Genomic DNA, 18,676 nt, shown 5'->3' with positions numbered 1-18,676 from the left:
GGAGGGGCAGAGAGAGGGAGACAGAGGATCTGAAGCAGGCTCTGTGCTGACCGGCTGATAGCAGTGACCCCGACCGGGGGCTCCAATTCACAAACTGAGAGATCATGACAGGAGCCAAAGTCAGATCCTCAACTGGTGCCCTGGGAAATTATCATTTAAATAGAGGTGGCATCTCAAGCAGGGGTGCAAGATGGATTACCAAGTCAATATAATTGAAACAAGTGGATAGCCATCTTGGATCCATAAGTCAAGTTGGATCCACACTTGATAATGTAGATATATATACATATATATTCCCAAATTGTTTTTTAAGTGTTGTGTTGTTAAAAAAAAAAAAAAGCAAATCATGAAAATAATAGAGAAAAATATAGGAAAAGTTCAATGGAGAAATTTTCTAACTATAATTCAAAATCCAGAAGTCATAGAGACTGATAAATAGAACTATATGAAATTTGAAAACTTTTGCTTACATTTAAAAAATACATGGAGGGGCGCCTGGGTGGCTCAGTTGGTTGAGCCGACTGACTTTGGCTCAGGTCATGATCTCACGGTTCGTGAGTTCGAGTCCCATATTGGGCTCTGTGCTGACTGCTTGGAGCCTGGAGCCTGATTCTGATTCTGTGTCTCCCTCTCCCTAGGCCCTTCCCCTGCTCATGCTGTGTCTGTCTCACTCTCAAAAATAAATAAACATTAAAAAAATAAAAATAAAAAATACGCGGAAAGGCTAAATACAAATGGCAAAGTGGGAAATATTGTCGATACAGAACATGGGAAAAGTGCTAATTTCTGTAAGGTATAAACACCATAGAAATTCATTAAAAGGGTAGAAAAATGAGCAAATATGTAAATAGTCCATCAAAAAAAATTCAAATGGCTTTTAAATATGTAAAAAGGTACTTGACTCCTAACCCACCTAATGGGTGGCACTCTTCGTCTCCAGTCCTCAATGTCTCAGACTCAGGGTCTGTTGTCACCAACATACGTAAAACACGTATACAAATGAGGTTGGGCATTTTCTTGAGATCATCACCTCAAGCCCTTTGTCTCTGACAAAGCAGCCCCTCCAGTGATAGCAAAGCCTAGAAGCCTCCAGCTTACATGTTAAGTTGGTGAAACATTAAAGTCAGTGCAAGAGAATATTACTATACCTTGGTTTATTGTTTTGTGGATTTAGATGCTATGTGTCTTAAATCACGAAACAACCAAAAATGCACACAAATACTAGCAATATGATCAAGTATGTTTTGTCTTCGAAATCGGTATCCGTTATTAAAGAGGCATTATAAGGAAGATCGCACTCAGATTTTAACAAAGCATAATCGGCTGCATACAAGTACAGATTCCGAGGTGAAATTCTGTGTTATAACAGGCACAACTTGAATATCTTCGGTGCTCAGTCTTCCCCATTCCCAGGCAAAAGAGCTGGAAATAAAATAACCGTCCTTACAAGAAAATTGAAAACCACAGCTGCCTTACCTGAGTTATTCTAATTAATGAAGTGAATACATTGCTGTAAGGCTGAAATTAGTCACATTAACTATCTACACTCTAAATTAGCAATCATTTTTAATCTCCCAAACATGCATTTGCACAAAATGGACCATAACTTGGGGGTACTTTGCAAATCATCAGAGGTGGTCATGTTGCCACATCTCCGAATTAAATTGGATCCATTGTTTTCCAAGTAATTGATTCTTGCTTGCAGTTCCTGGTCTAAAGCTTAAATTCAAAGACTCCAAAATATACAGAGCTTAAAAGGAGAAAGGTTGTGCAAATCCAAGAAATCAGATCCATTCCTATTTGCATCTTAGAGGCTTGCAATCATCACTTCACTTGAGAGCCAGGACTGGTCAATCAGTGGGGTCGGCAGGCAGGCCGTTGTCACCCGGGGCAGACCTGGCTATCTCACTGACCTGGATCAATGCCGACAAAGAGGACAGCAAAAGACAAATACCCGGCAGGACGACAGTGGCAGACTTAAACACCATCCTTCACTGGTCAGCTGAAAGCAGACACCGTCATCGGTGATATCCCAGACAAGAACTTTGCTGACATGCCAAGTGCAGTGGAGGTAATGTATATGGTCTTGATTGCTGGTGAATTGACTATAGGAATCTGGGGAAATGGATTTATTGTACTGGTTAACTGCACTGGTTGGCTCCAAAGGCAAGATAGCTCCGTGATTGACATCATCCTGGTGAGTTTGGCCATCTCCAGAATCTGTGTGTTGTGTGTGGTATCTGCAGATGGCTTTGTTCTGCTGCTCTCTCCACATGCGTATGCTCAAAATGAGACAATAAACACCTTGGATGCTTTCTGGACACTGAGCAACCATTCAAGTGTCTGGTTCACTGCTTGCCTCAGCATTTTCTACTTACTGAAGATAGCCAACATATCCCACCCGGTGTTCCTCTGGCTGAAGCTAAACGTTACCAGAGTCGTCCTGGGGCTTTTTCTGGCGTCCTTCCTCACCTCCATAATTATTAGTGTCTTTTTGAAAGAGGGATCCTGGGGTCACGTCGAAGTCAATCATGAGGAAAACATAACTTGGGAATTCAGAGTGAGTAAAGCCCCAAGCGCTTTCAAACTGATTATCCTGAATCTGGGGGCTCTAGTTCCCTTTGCTCTGTGCCTAATCTCCTTTGTCTTGTTACTTTTCTCCCTCTTTAGACACACTAAGCAGATGAAACTTTACGCCACCGGGTCCAGGGACTCTAGCACAGAGGCACACATGAGGGCCATAAAGGCAGTGACCATCTTTCTGCTTCTCTTCATCATGTACTATGCAGTCTTTCTTGTAGTCACTTCTAGCTTCCTGATTCCTCAAGGGCGGTTAGTGCTGATGTTTGGTGGCATAGTCACTGTCATTTTCCCATCAAGCCATTCGTTCATCCTGATCATGGGCAACAGCAAACTGAGGGAGGCCTTTCTGAAGGTGCTAAGGTGTGTGAAGGGCTTCCACAAAAGAAGGAAACCTCTTGTTCCACAGAGAATCCTGAATATGGGGAGAAAGAAATCAACAAAAGACTGTCTCCCTTCTCCCCGGGGATTACATTCATTTGCTTAATTGTATGCTGTTAAGAGTCATGCATATCTATCATTATTCTAAATTTCCCTTTGTGTTCCTTCACATTTCCATCTTGTTTAACTTTAAGTCAACTGTTATCCTTGAGCCCCGTGCATTTCCTTGTGTCTGCAGGAAAGATGAGTCTAAGGCAAAGAGGTTCTCCTTTCTGTCATATTCTGGTAAAAACCTTGAGCTCAAAAAGCAGCAGAAGAATTTCAGGCAAACAGGCTGCGGGGAAGAGGTTTTAAAACATATCAGCCCTGGGGCGCCTGGGTGGCGCAGTCAGTTAAGCGTCCGACTTCAGCCAGGTCACGATCTCACGGTCCGTGGGTTCGAGCCCCGCGTCAGGCTCTGGGCTGATGGCTCAGAGCCTGGAGCCTGTTTCCGATTCTGTGTCTCCCTCTCTCTCTGTCCCTCCCCCGTTCATGCTCTGTCTCTCTCTGTCCCAAAAATAAATAAACGTTGAAAAAAAAAAAAAAAAAACATATCAGCCCTTCCTATAATTCTTATCCTATAAGAAACTGTACTTCTTCTGAGCCAGAGGAGGTCAGTTCTTATTTTTTCTGCTCTACCCCCTCCATTTCTAGAATGATTTGTCCCATTAAGGAAGGAGATAAAACACTGGTGAGACCCTCTCTAGGGTGAAATATAATGTAGGAAAAGAGATGTGATCTCAAGAAAATGTTTGACTAGGAAAAGGAGTGTGGGGTCTACAGTTAAGGGATATGTATATCAAAACCACCCAGCTTTAGAGTTAATTCTCAAAGATTCTTTGGAATGTTTTCTCTACCCTTCTAGACTCAAGAATCTTTGACATGTTTGTTTGTTTGTTTTTTTCCCTCTTAGCATCATTAGCTTTTCTATTCTGTTTCTGGTAACATTTTACAGATAACTAGGTTTCCTTAAATTATTAATTTCATGCTTTCCTGTAACACATTATGCAATAAAAATAGGAAATATACTACATATGTTATTTACATTATTTAAGTACTTAAATACAGAGAAGAAGAACCCTCGTTCTGTGATTTGTATTACTTAGATTTAAATTTATTGTGGAATGGGTCTCCCAAGAAAGAATAAATCAATTTGATAGTAGAATTAGTCTTATTCCCTGAAAACATTATTCGGTTAACATTTTTAAAAATGTGATTGCCCCATCAGGAGAAATGACTACAATGTAGAATGTAAGGTTGTAAGTCTTATAAAAAGAGTTGATTATAAAGAGAATAAAGTGTGTTTCCTTAATTTTATATGAAAATGTTTATTATCCAAGAGACAATATTTTGGGATGAACATTTCAGACGGGGAGCATTTCCTATATTCAATGAAATGAAACTAGCAAATTTTAATCTAGCATCTTTCACTTCTATTAAAAAACTACATAGAGGCAAAATATTTGTAAATATTGCCACGTGCCTGCCTGACTAATAACACTATAGCATGTATAATTAGATTGGTATCATATCCTTCTCTGATTAACCATTTATATGAAAATGAAAATTATTATCCTCTGACTGAATGTTAATTTTCTATAATCCAATTGTACTGATCATTTCCAAAACTAAAATTCATTTCCAAGAGCCAGGAAACCTGACTCTTGATTGGCCTACAATTTATGGTGATGAAAATGAACTTTCATTTTACACATTTTGATTTTTATGGAATACATGTTTTTTTTCCTTTGCTTTCTGTGGCTCCCTATTTGAAACTCAGTTCAACAGGTCAAATGGAGTACTCAAAACTTGATAGCAAGAAGCCTGTTGCAAATTCATGAAATCAAATCTCTTTTAATGGGTATGAGAGCATTTTCAACCAAAGATTTCACTTACCACTCACTAAAGGGTGATGATTATAATTTGCCCATGCTCAAAGCTAGTCAAAATGTTTGGAACAACCAGTTGGTTTAGTCCTCACAAATGAAGAAGCCATCCTATTTCCAAAGAGAGCTTGGTACTCCTGGAATGATATCAAAATCCAAATAGTGAATGAAAAGAAAACATTATTTCGTGACTTGAAGAACTTATTACCACCCTTCAACTGAGAATCTGCAAATTAGCCCACCTGCAATGATAATGGAGACCAGGGTGTTCTCTCTACTAACATGCTCTGTACAGAAGGCAACATCTTCATGATCATAATAACTGGAAAATTCATAATAGGAATTTTGGGGAATGTATACACTGGACTGGTAAACTGGATTGACTGGATTAAGAAGAAAAAGATCTCCTCAACTGACTATATCCTCCCCAGTCTAGCCATCTCCAGAATGTGTTTGCTCTGTATAATGATAGTAAATATCATCATAATGATATCTCTACCCAGATTTTTATGAAAATGCTAAACTACAAAGCCATCATGCATATCATCTAGACACTTGCCAACGACTTAAGTATATGGTTTGCCACCTGCCTCAATGTTTTCTATTTCCTCAAGGTAGCCAACTTCTCCCACCCACTTTTTTCTCTGGCTGAAGAGGGAGAATTGACAGAGTGATTCACTGGATTCTGCTGGGCTGTTTGGCCATCTCCTCCTTGGTCAGCCTTCTACTGGCAATGACACCAAATTATGATTAGAAGTTTCATAAAATTGCAGAACATAAAAGTAACTGCACTGGAATGTTCCATGTGAGTAAGAGTCAATTCTTCAACCCGCTGACCCCCTTTAACTTGTTGGCAATTGTCCCATGGACTGTGTCATTGATTTCACTTTTTCTTTTAATTATGTCCCTACAGAGACATGTCAAGCAAATGAAACCCAGTGTTACAGGCTGTGGAGGTCCCAGCACAGAGGCCCAGGCGGGAGCCATGAAAACTATGACTTCATTTCTCTTCCTCCTTTTTGTGTGTTATGAGGTTTCCCTTTTGGCGACTTTTAGCCACCTTATGAAAGAAAGCAAATTAGCTGTGATGTTTGGAGAAGCTATACCAATTCTCTATCCTTCTGGTCATTCACTCATTTTAATTATTGGGAATAACAAGCTGAGGCAGGCATCTATCAGGATGCCAAGATATGGCAAAACAGCCTGCATGATGTAAAATCTTAGCTTTATACATAAACCTGAAAACCAAATCTTGTTGCCTAATTAAAAAAATACACTCTTGTTTCGTCCTGTTATCCCATTTATTTTGGGTACACATCTTGAAGTGTTCTTGAGGCCTATTAGCACATGAATGTATATATCCTTTCTGTGTCTTTACATCCCAGATTCTCACCTTCACTCTTTCCTCTGAGAATTTCAGAGCTCACACTTACTCTTTTTGCCACCTTACTGCAGAGGTTAGGCATGTACTGCCTAGTTACTTTGTTTTAAGATTTTACTTTGGCTCATGGTAGAGTGCACTGAACTGCATTGATTTTTTTCATTTTTTCCCTATCACATATTTACATTTTGCCCCCTTGGTGGCTCTGTTGGGTCATTCCCATTTGGATTATTAACTAGGAACTCGGATCTCCCCTGTCCCATGTCTGGTTCAGTTTCCCAGTTATGTATCTGTCTCCTCCCAAGTGAGTGAGGCTTTAGGTTGTCTCCTACATAATATATTCTGGCGGACCTTATTCTGGAACCTCCTATTCATTTTCTTTGGAATTAAATTTCTGTACAAACAACTTGCTGTTCAGGCAGCAGTAGGATGGGAACAGAACTCATTCAAGCATCTCTCTCTAAGGGTATTCCTAAGTGCTCTTCACAATCTCGGTAAAAGGATGGGGGTAACTAATATCAATCAGACTGCTTTGCTCAGGTTCCTTTCTTAATAAGACCTGCAAGGGCTCTTACCACTCAAGACTCTAGAAAAGCAATTCATTGAGAAGAAATTAGCATACATTGTAGAGTAACTACATGCTATCAGTAAAAAAGCAATGTATGCCCATAACACATACAGAGTAAATTACATGCACACAAAAAGAAGAAAAATAGAGTCACTACAAAAACCTCATTCTACTGTGAACAACAAATCCTTCGTTACTAGAGTAGCACTGAAACACTTGATCTGGCATGTCTAAATTCACGTCTGTTCCGATAATGACTGTGCATTTCAGCTCCCGCCATTTGCTATGTCAAATTCTGGTCTATTTCAATCTTCTCATTTCCTTTTGTTATAACTAAAATATTAATTGCCTGAAGATTATCAATTTTTCTGCATATGATGATGTAAAATTCACTCCGTAAAGTCCCAATGTTTACAGTCTTATGTATATAAACTTAATCAACTATATTTCTAATATCCTAGCATTTCGGATGCTATTTGTTGTACAAGACAGGAGAACTGATGTTCTCTTGATGGGATAAGTTAGTGTATTCTGCAAAATATCTGCTAATTCTTCACTGAAACGAACTTTAAATTCTTCTGCAGGTTTAGATGCAATAAATATTTTATAAGATTAGTACTTCTGGGAAGGTTTCCCTCCATTAGTCTGAAGTCCTTTCCTCCATATTTAGTTTTCTGTATCTCCAGTGTTTGAAATACCTCCACTGACCATGACTGGGGTTCAAAGTAGTAAGCTGGTGACCAAACACTCTTGCACAAATTTTTTTTTTCGGTTTTCTTTACTGTTTTTTTTTTTTTTTTATTGTAGTTAGGGCATTTAATATGAGATCTATGTTTTTCACAAATCTTTAAGTGTACAAAGTATGGTTAACAGTTGTTAACTGTAAGCACAATATTGTAGAGCATATCTCTAGAACCTATATTTCTCACATAACTGAAACTTGATACTCATCAGATAGCAACTCGCCATTCTTATGTCCCTTCGAGCCCTGGCAGCCACTGTTTTGCTGTTTGCTTTTATGATTTGACTATTCTAGATACCCATATGAGTGGAACTGGGCAATATTTGTCCTTCTTGTAACTACCTTATTTCACTTAGCCCAATGTCTTCCAGGTCCGTCCGTGTGTTTGCGTATTGCAAGATTTTCTTCCCTTTAAGACTGAATGATAATCCATTGTCTGTATGTAACATATTTTCTTTATTCACTCATATGTCAGGGGGCAATTAGGGTGCTTCTACATTTAGCTGTCGTGAATAATACTGCAATAAACCTGAGTGCAAATATCACGTTGAGACCCCGATTTCAATTTATTTATTGTTTTAAGTTTATGGATTTTGAGAGAGAGAGAGAGAAAGAGTATGCATGGAAGAGGGGCAGAGAGAGAGAGGGAGACACAGAATCCCAAGCAGGCTCACTGTCAGTGCAGAACCCAATATGGGGCTCGATCTCACAAAATTGTGAGGTCATGACCTGAGCCGAAATCCAGAGTTGGATGGTTTAATCAACTGAGCCACCCTAGCACTCCATTATTTAAATTCTTTTAGATAAATACCCAGAATCGGGCTTGCTGGATCATATGATAGTTGTATTTTTAATCTTTCAAGGAACTTTCATCCTGCTTTCATAGTACCGGCACCATAAATTCCATGCTATACTACACAGCTATGTATAAAATCTACTCTTACTTGCAAACAAAAAACGTATTCTAAAATTTATTTCGGTAAAAGTATGATTATAGTTACTGAAGGCCCTTTATTTACCAGGACACTATGGAAAAGGAAATGATGTGCTTGGGTCAGGGATCATTTCTAAGCTCAGAGGAAAGCAGTCATCTGTGAAGATGGCTACAGAATGAGGCATGTTTCCCCCCCCAAATCAGAGCTGCATCTCAGGAATGAAGGTTTGTCCTTTGAGGATGGATGAGAAGATACGTGTTCCCAAAGAAGGTATGAGCACCCCTAGAATTATTCCGTGGAAACACTATGTTGCAAAGTGTTTCTCAGTAACTCTAAATTTAGAGAAGCTGCATAAAGGTAAGAGTTTGTCTGTAGGAATGAGGTAAGTTTCATCATCGGTCTCCTGCCGAATAGTCTAGAAGAGCTAAGGATGTAGATTCTCAGATACAATTTGGCATGGCAGAGGGCAGAGGGTAGATCAAAACACAGGATTTTGCTCTCTTCTTTCATGTGTACAACTGCCCTTGAGTACTTTTTAAATGAAAAGGGAAAATATAAAGGTAATCGATGTTTTTTATTATGACTCCTTCATCTCATTATATATATATATAGCATCACAGGGGTGCTTGGGTGGCTCATTCCGTTAAGCGTCTGACTTCAGCTCAAGTCATGATCTTGTGGTTTGTGAGTTCGAGCCCCACATCAGGTTCTGTGCTGACATCTCAGAGCCTGGAGCCTACTTCAGATTCTGTCTCCCTCCCTCTCTGCCCCTCCCCTGCTCGTGCTCTGTCTCTTCCTCTCTCTCTCTCTCAAAAATAAATAAACATTAAAAAAATAAAAATAAATATAGCATCACAAACTAAATGACCATTAAATGTCACTTGACTAATAAGACAATGCATTATGATATGAAACCTTGTGCATGTTCATCTGAACAACCAAGATAAATGAGCTAAAATATTTTTTAGAACCAAATAACCTATATTTAGTGTTAACCTTTTAAATTCCCTGAAAATCTATGGTTTTGAATGTTAACCCAAACTTTAGATTTTTAGTAGTAATCAATATTATCATTTTGCAAAGTGAATTTCGATTTTGGCCCATTTTCTATTTGCTAGAAAATCTTTGGAGGTTAGATTTGCCAGATAAAACACAGGATACCCAATTAAATTTGAACTTCAGCAATCTCATGTGATTAGTACATACACTAAAAAAAAAAAAAAAAAATCATTCATTGTTTATTTGAAATTCAAGTTTAACTGGGTGTCCTGTGTTTCTATTTGCTAAATCTAGCAGTCCTACTGAGGTTACTAGTATGTGCCACAGATTAATGAATCCCAAGCTTACAAAAAACATAGCCTTAGAAAGACAGTGCAGGATCATGAAAGGGAACGGGTCTAATTTGCATCCTAAAATGTAGCTCAGCCTAAACTGGCCATGTGTGGAAAAGTAAAACCTGCTGATACAGGTTTTACATACACGTGATACACGAGGTGGCCAGGCCAGGGATTACCAATCACATTAACTTCTCAAGACTGATAAGGATTTAATGATCATAGCTACAGTCTCTACTTATCATTCCAGTCTCCATCCCAAGAGAGACTGCAATAAGAGAGGTAAAGAAAATCACAACAAAGTCTAAGAAGTGGGTGTACCTATCAAACTACATCAGTCCAACTAGAAGCGGTTGGATATTTCTGTATTTTACCATGCTGGATAAAGTGGAGAGCGCCTTGATGCTCATAGCCGCTGGAGAATTTGCAATGGGGATTTTAGGGAATGCATTCATTGGATTGGTAAACTGCATGAACTGGATCAAGAATAGGAAGATTGCCTCCATTGATTTAATCCTCACAAGTCTGGCCATATCCAGAATTTGTCTATTATGTATCATACTATTAGACTATTTTATACTGGGGCTGTATCCAGATGTCTATACTACCGGTAAAAAAATGAGAATCATTGACTTCTTCTGGACGCTCACCAACCATTTAAATGTCTGGTTTGCCACCTGCCTCAGCATTTTCTATTTCCTCAAGATCGCGAATTTCTTCCATCCCCTTTTCCTCTGGATGAAGTGGAAAATTGACAGTGCGATTCCTAGGATCCTGCTGGGATGCTTGGCCTTCTCTGTGTTTATTAGCCTTGTTGTCTCTGAGAATCTGAACGATGATTTCAGGTCTTGTGTTAAGGTAAAGAAGAAAACAAACATAACTGTGAAATGCAGAGTAAATAAAGCCCAATATGCTTCCGTCAAGATTTGCCTCAACCTGTTGACGCTATTCCCCTTTTCCGTGTCCGTGATCTCATTTCTCCTCTTGCTCCTCTCCCTGTGGAGACATACCAGGCAGATGAAGGTCAGTGCCACGGGGTGCAGGGACCCCAGCATAGAAGCCCATGTGGGAGCCATGAAAGCTGTCATCTCCTTCCTCCTCCTTTTCATTGCTTACTATTTGGCTTTTCTCATAGCCACATCCAGCTACTTTATGCCAGAGACTGAATTAGCTGTGATGATTGGTGAGTTGATAGCTCTCATCTATCCAAGCCATTCATTGATTCTAATTCTGGGGAACAATAAATTACGGCAGGCGTCTCTAAGGGTGCTGTGGAAAGTAAAGTGTATCCTAAAAAGAAATCACTAATCACCACAAACGGATCTGAAGGCTAGCATTTACTAGGAAGGAAGACATGATGTTTCTTAGTGGTCTTCAGTTCTTGCATTAATGTTGGTTTCATATGGTTAATTACTCTTAGATATATTTAATGTAACTATAGTTGTAACTTAGAGACCATTTTGCCTCTTTCTCTTTGTCTCTTGCTCTTCTCTCTCTCTCTCTCTCCTTCCCTTCAGAGTTTTTTTTTTAAACATGTTTCAGAACATATAAAAGTTAATATCCTAATATCAACTGTCAGAGGAGAGAGTATTTTCATAGTTAGGTCTAAATCATTTCTCTAGATGCAAAATTGTACAACGAATTCAGAACAACTGTAATAGCATCCCCTTGTTATTTGCATTCTTATGAAAAGCAACTCACTCAGTCCCCAGGATCCTAGTTACACTATTTTTCTCAGATCATCTGACTAGTCTCCACCTTCGGAAAAAGCTCAATATGGTGACAGCCTTAATCAAATGTTATGTAATTCTAGGAATGCGGCAGAAATTAATACTGATTATTAACACAAGCAAGATATGTATTGTGATTAAAATAAATACTGTCACAGCAAGTTCAAAAATTATTTTAGACTATAGATGAATGAAAGATTCTCTATCTGTGTGAGAGAAGGAGAGTTTATATAGAAAGTTTCTATAAAACAAGGTTGGCTAAAAAAAGAACTATTTATTGCTTATTGAAGTATATTTCTCCCCCCAAACAACGCGTAAGTTTGCTTTTAGCAGACTAGGACTATAGCGGGAACTGATTGTCATGATACCCTCATAAGATGAGATCTTCAATCAAAAACTTATGTACTGAGATGTTAAAACGTCAAAACTGTCAAAGGAGACATTGATTCAATACGGAGCATCACTACATTCCAGAATACTATTTGGATCATACATAAGTTATCTATGAAATGTCTATTTGGGAAACTTCAACAACAGTATGTCATTTACGTTGCGGAAAGGATATTGCGGAGGGATTGACCCTGTTATTAACCAGCCTTGAGTAGCCATAAACTTTGCCCGGAGAAGAGAAAGTGTTTATAAATATTCTCATCAATAACTCTGGCAAAAATAAAAATTACTTCCACCTGAGTTTCATATGTTAATCTTTCTTCTCTGAATCTGACAGTGCAAGATACATATTGATTAAACCGATAGATTTAAAAAGATGTATATTGACTGCCTTGTAAGTTAAAGAAACAATAGACAATTAGATGCATAAACTGAAGCTTACATTCTTTTCAATATTGACTTAAAGAGTATCTGTCCCCACCACCCACCTATGCAGAGACCAATTTATTTAGATTTATTAGGCAAGGGAACAACAACAACAACAAACCCCTGAGGGCTAAAGGAAATCCTGGAAACTTCATGTCTTCATATTGTGGACCCTAGAAACTTGATCATCTACTCACATTACAAAAATAACACCTCAGTATCCAATTTCTCTGAATAACAGCCAAGCAAAGGATACTAAGGTGGAAATAGAAGCCATATTAGGAATATCTTACTGTATGTACATACTTCCACTTACTGGCGTATTGAGGATGAAAATGATGTAGCCAAAACAAGTGGTTTAGCTTCTGAGATTATATTAATTCGGAGAAATCATGCAAAAATGATAATAACTCTGAGTTGGAAGAAGCATCTGTACTACTTCTTTTACTCCTGGTGTTTGGAGTAGAGTTTTTTAGGCTTACTCTAAGAGAACGAACGTAGCCAACTGGTTACAGAAAGTGCAGACAAATTACTTCTTTTTGTTTGTTTGTTTGTTTGTTTATTCATTTTGGGGGGGCAGAGAGAGAGGGAGACACAGAATCGGAAGCAGGCTCCAGGCTCTGAGCTGTCAGCACAGAGCCCCACGCGGGGCTCAAATTCTCAAACCGTGAGATCATGACCTGAGCCAAAATCGGTCGTTTAAGTGGCCGAGCCACCCTGGTTCCCCTTCCTTCTTGTTTTTATTTCTTATTTAATAAGTACATACACACTCACACGTTGAACATCCGCGTGTTAAGCATGACCCTGGGTGCTATAAATACAGATGAAATGTGATAAAGTCCATGCTCTCACGTAATGCATAGTCATGGAAAACATTATGGAAGACTGATAACGATCAAGTAAACAAACTCAGGGTTATAAGTCATGACTGATGCAACTGAGAATAACTGGAGGAGAGGAATTGCTTTACATAGTGTAGTCAGACTAGACCTACCTGAGACACTGAGATTTCAAGCCGAAACTTGAGTCACAATTATAACCCAGTCATGCACCATCTTGGACCAATAATATCCTGGTGAGTGCCAGTACCCTGAGGAGCAAGTGTTTGAAGAAGTAAGAGCAGAGTAGGACCAGAGCAAGGGGTGACTGGCAGGATTGTAAAAAGCCATGTAGGTCATCAGAGGGAATTTAGATTTAAGTATAATGGGAAGGGGCACCTGGGTGGCTCAGTCTTCTGACTTCGGCTCAGGTCATGATCTCATGGTCCGTGAGTTGGAGCCCCGCGTCGGGCTCTGTGCTGATGGCTTAAGGCCTGGAGCCTGCTTCGGATTCTGTGTCTCCCTCTCTCCCTGCCCCTCACCCACTCACGCTCTGTCTCTCTCTATCAAAAAATGAATAAACGTTAAAAAACATTTTTTTAAGTGTAATGGGAAGACATCGAAGGAATTGAAACTATATGTAATATAATTTCACTTATATGTAGACTTCAGCTTACTTTGGTTATAAGAATAGATATGGTATGTGTTGGATGGGGAGGAGTACAATTAAGGGGACCAACTACTAAGTTATAGTATAGTAAGCGGTCCCTGTGAGAAATCATAATGGCTCAGATTTGGATGGTGGTAATAGACTTAAGACTCTTTTTTTAAGAGACACACACTTACTTTCCTTTAATTTTAATTTTTTTTTTTTTTTTGAGAGAGAGAGAGAGCTTGTGCACAAGTGGGGGAGGGGCAGAGAGAGAAGGAGAGAGAATGTTAGGCAGGCTCCAGGCTCAGCTTGGAGCTAGATGTGGGACTCGATCCCACGACCGTGAGATCATGACCTGAGCCAAAATCAAGAGTCAGGCGCTTAACCCACTGAGCCACCCAGGCACCTCAAGACTTTTTAAAATTTAAATATTTTTATTTTTCTAAGTAATCTCTATACCCCATATGGGACTCTAACTCACAACCCCCAGATCAAGAGTCACAGGGTGCACTGACTGAGCCAGCCAGGTGCCCTGAGTTAGGACCTTTTTAAATGGATGAATTCTATATGTTGTACGGGTAAAGCAGATCAGTCTTATTACCTGGCTAGATGAAGGGAAGGAATTGAAGAAAAAGAAGATTCCGAAAACTTTTAGATTTTTTTTACATTAGCATTTGAGGCGACACTGCCACCTAAAATGGAGTGGCAAATGTTAATAAGGGGTGGGAGGGCAAAAATAAAAAAACTGGTTTTTTTAACATTTAACATTTTAGAGGTCTATGAAATAACCAAGTGAAAATGTCAAATAGATAGCTGAATATATGAATCTGTACCTAAGGATTGAAATAACAGATAAATATTTGGACATCATCAACATATAAACGGGATTACCTAAAAAAGTTATAGAGAAGTGACACCAGATCAAAACCCTGAGATATTCAAATCGTTGGAGGTTAAATTACAGAGAAAGGACCAGCAGAAGAAGACAAGAAAGAGCTCCGAGGAAGATGCGAAAAAAAGGACAGAATGTCTGGTAGAACGGGAGCAAGAGATGTCATTGTGTTAGGAGGAGGGAGAGGTCAGCTTTCAAATGATGTTGAGAAAAACAGTAAAATTGGGAAAACAAAGTCACCATTGGTTTTGGCAAGATGGATGCAATTGATGATCCAATGGCAAGAGCGATATTAGTGAAGCGTAGGGACAGAAGCTAGGTTCTGTGGGAAAGGTTTAGGAGGGAATACAATATGAGAGAGCAGACAGATGGTGAATGTATAACATTTTAGTAAGTTTTGTTATTAAGGAGAGTAGAGAACAGAACATGGGAGCAAGACAAAATTTTCGTGTTTTCACTGGTTTTGTTTTCAAGTTGGATGATACAGTGTGTGCCTGCAAATTGAAATGATTCAATAGAGAAAGGAATAATAGTATAGGAGAGGGGTAGTAATTGCTGGGGCAACGATGTTAAAATCATTATCTCTGACGTTAAAAGGTGGAACCCTCAGACCCAAGATCGGGCTCTTTAGGTGGATGAACCTAAAAATATGAAACGTCCAGATTTCCTGGAACCCTCGGGGCCAGCAAGGGCAAACCCTTACCACTTACAAGAGCAGGAGAGCGTCCCCACTCCTGAAAACTGTTCAATTGACTCCATTTGAGCCAAGTTAACATTTATTCTGCTCAAGAAATGCCCTGCCACTCCTCATTACTTCAGGACAAAGTTTCAACACAGCCTAATAAGGTAAGTGCAAACTTACCTAATAAGGTAAGTTCCAAAAGAATATAGCTTCAAGCTAATACTAGCACATGTTGTTAACATTATCAGCAGAAATAATAGAACATACTGGACACGGGTCTTGAGAGTGATGGATCAAAAGGTTCTCTTTATGCCGTCTGGGTATGGAGAATTTGTTGACCTGGGCACCCTCCATAATGATTTAGGGTTCGGATTCTGGCAAGGGCACATAAATCCAGCCCTAAAATTCTGTTGGGAAAGCTCCATGAAACTTGTACACAATGCTGGCCTCATGTATAAGGTAGAGTTGCTGCAATGCCATTGACATGGTATTAAGAATGATCGGAAAGTTCAGGGAGATGGTAACGTCAGAAAGGGTTAACTACGTAAGACCCAAGAAACCACCGCCTCACTATGTTCTCCAGAAGATCCCTGCGGATATTTTCTTCATGAGGCAACATGAATGTGCTGGTGAGGGGAACACTGGCATTACTGAGGACTCAATGATGGGATGTCCTCCGCAGGCCAGAATTGGCTGATGGGAGAGGCTGCCAGGAACCCGGGTTCCATGTACCCATGAATACATCGGAATTGCCTGTTGTAACACTGAACTAGCCTCACCATATTGAGCAGCAAGGCCAGCCAGAGTGCTAATCATCATGTATTGATCTGCAGGAATCTGTGGTCAGCATTAAGAAAAGTGATATTCCTAGGATTCAGAGAGATAGACAATCAAGTAAGGTGCTTCTTGGATTATGTAAGAAAAAAAAAATGAATGCTAAGAAGTTACTGTAATGGAAAAACATTATTCCTTCTCAAGCTTCCAACTCTTAGTCACTTCACTTCATTGACTGAAGAAGAGCCTGGGTCCCACTGGGGAATGACGTTGCCAAGTTTCATGGTACATGCCTTCCCAGTTTCAATCCTCCCCAAAAGGAATTGCATTCAATTGACAGAGTAATTGGGACCTAGGGAAAGAGGTAATTACATTTTTTGAGAGTTGTTAAATATGAGATATGACCAGACGGTCAGATCAGAGCAACTAAAATGCCATCATGATCTTTCAGTGAGAGTGGAAGCCCCGGGGGGACAAATCCTTCTGTGGCTCCATTGGGTCTGCATACCCACCCCGTGGTCATCTACTTTGTTCTCAAGAACAGAATTGAGATGGATGTGCTTAGCTCCTATCAGAACACAGTCCTGAAGTTTCTTAAGTTTTGGGTAGATAGAATGTCTCATCGAGTGGATATCAGCAAGCTTTGTTTTGTTTTGTCTTTGTCTTCTTATTAACGCAGTATTTATTTGTCTTCTCTCTGTCAAACCCTGAGCCAACCACTTTCCCTAGGCAGCTTGGGGAGGCATAGAAAAAGGCACATCCAGGGCAGAAGAGACACAGGAAAAAGACCTATGGGAGGCGGAGACAGCTCCTTCACATGACCAAGAGGATGCGAAAGGCCAGCATCAGGCAAAAGAGCCCCAGCGGTTCTGGGAGGGCAAAGCCTGGAAGAGCATAGGAGAAGAGCTGTTGCTTCAGAGAGGGGTTCCTGGCATACCCAGTGATGAGGCTCCCAAACCCAGTCCCAGTTCTGGCCCCAGAGCCAGCCACCCCCACCAGGGCAGCCCGGCCCCAGTGAACTTGGCTGCTGTGTCAGTGCCCCTTTGAAATGGTGCTGGTTCAGAAGCTGCGGCTAAGAGTAAGTGAGGTCAGGGATGTGGGGCTGCCAAGCTGCTGAGCCTCTCATCTGTCGGCCTGTCTGGAATTAGCACCACTGCAGACAGTGTGGGGTTCAACAGCTGACAGTTCCTCCTGATCAAGAGGAAGAGAGAGACGAACTTTGCACAGGCCTACATTTTCTGGTGATGAGGGCCAGGAGGGCTTCTCCGAGGGCAGAGAAGATGGAGCTGTAAGCTTTTGTCTTCCATCCTTCAAACACACGTACCAATTCGGTGCCAAAGAGGTAGAAACACACATACATTTGGTTTCTTCGCAAAGCAGCTCTTGCATAGTGAGGTGTGCATGATCGGGTTTTGGATCAGTCTGATTCTTGGCTCACTGGGCAGATGCTAGTGGAGACTGCAGTTTCTCTGCCTGCTTTGGAACCAACCGTATAACTCCATTTTAAAAGACAAAATATTGTACAGATAACTAATTGTGAGTCTCAGTTCAGGCCCGTTCTCACTGCGTACGGGGAAAATTCTTCCCCAAATGTAATCAGGATTTCCAAGTATCTAGAAAAGAACAAGGTGATTTGGTATTTAACCCCTGTGCGGTAAAATTTAAAACATGTAACTAAAGTTTACAGACAAGTACCCACGCCTATCCTTAAAATATGACTGGGCTGTAGAATCCTCTCTGTGACTGGCATTTAAGCGTGGCTGGAAAAAAAAAAAAAGCTATTTTTAAACTGCTTGAATTTGTTGCCTAGAACTCTAAGTAGGGCAGAAGAACTTCATCTTTAGGGAGTGTTTCCTGTTCAGTTAGAATCACATGATTAAGCCCCCAAGGCCAAACACATGCAAAACAACAACTTCTGCATTGTCTTCTTCGATGTCCTCAAGTGGTGCTATTCTTGGCACTGAGGATATGAAGGTACGTGAAACACTGTTCCTGTCCTCAAAGAATGCGAGATCTAATGGAAGATTTAGCTTGCACAAAATGATGGCCACTGTCAGCAAAGTGGCAAAAGAACTATCGAAGTTGAGAGCAGTGGAGAAAGGAGGGCTTCCTGCAGGAGATGCTATGTGATCTGGACTTTGGAGAGCGGAGGCAGGGAAGAAGGTGAAGGGACATGTGTGGCTAAAGCTATGCATATAATGTAGTATTTTCGATGGTCCCGGGACGCTGAACAATCCAGTAAGATTGAAGAGAACACAGGAAGGGAAAGCTGGAGATGTGAATTTCCAGATTGTGAAGAATGTTGCCAGGGACAAACTGATCGATCCTATGGGCAACAAAGAAATTTTTGGAGAGTGGGAGTAGCGTGATCATTCTCTTTGCAAATACCTCAGTCTGGGGTATAAATTTTTACGTAAAATTTTGTTTTAGGAGGAAGGGTACCTCCTTATGAAGAGATTTATTTTA

At 40.1% G+C, this 18,676-nt stretch overlaps 3 protein-coding genes and 1 pseudogene across 3 annotated transcripts; 3 read left to right on the top strand and 1 right to left on the bottom strand.

Annotated features, from left to right (window-relative positions):
- The first annotated feature begins 2,053 nt into the window (after positions 1 to 2,053).
- Positions 2,054 to 3,067, top strand: TAS2R9 (taste 2 receptor member 9). The gene has a single exon (XM_049627094.1). It carries the CDS (start codon positions 2,054 to 2,056, stop codon positions 3,065 to 3,067), a length of 1,014 nt encoding a protein of 337 aa, XP_049483051.1.
- A 2,101-nt stretch (positions 3,068 to 5,168) lies between these two features.
- Positions 5,169 to 6,102, top strand: TAS2R8 (taste 2 receptor member 8). The gene is given in 4 exon segments (XM_049626661.1): positions 5,169 to 5,378; positions 5,380 to 5,415; positions 5,417 to 5,542; positions 5,545 to 6,102. Coding segments are annotated over 4 exon segments (930 nt in total).
- Positions 6,103 to 10,221: 4,119 nt separating this feature from the next.
- On the top strand, positions 10,222 to 11,154 carry TAS2R7 (taste 2 receptor member 7). Its single transcript, XM_049626660.1, has one exon. It carries the CDS (start codon positions 10,222 to 10,224, stop codon positions 11,152 to 11,154), a length of 933 nt encoding a protein of 310 aa, XP_049482617.1.
- A 5,869-nt stretch (positions 11,155 to 17,023) lies between these two features.
- On the bottom strand, positions 17,024 to 17,445 carry LOC125920113 (ATP synthase F(0) complex subunit C2, mitochondrial-like; annotated as a pseudogene).
- Positions 17,446 to 18,676: the final 1,231 nt, after the last annotated feature.

Source organism: Panthera uncia, chromosome B4 (assembly GCF_023721935.1).
Source record: "Panthera uncia isolate 11264 chromosome B4, Puncia_PCG_1.0, whole genome shotgun sequence".
Classification (NCBI taxonomy): Eukaryota; Metazoa; Chordata; class Mammalia; order Carnivora; family Felidae; genus Panthera; species Panthera uncia.
Note: the sequence above shows the minus strand (reverse complement) of the source record. Positions and strands in the feature narration are given on the sequence as shown.

Coding starts and splice junctions, on each gene's coding strand:
- TAS2R9 (XM_049627094.1), top strand. CDS start 2,054: ATGCCAAGTGCAGTGGAGGTAATGTATATGGTCTTGATTGCTGGTGAA.
- TAS2R7 (XM_049626660.1), top strand. CDS start 10,222: ATGCTGGATAAAGTGGAGAGCGCCTTGATGCTCATAGCCGCTGGAGAA.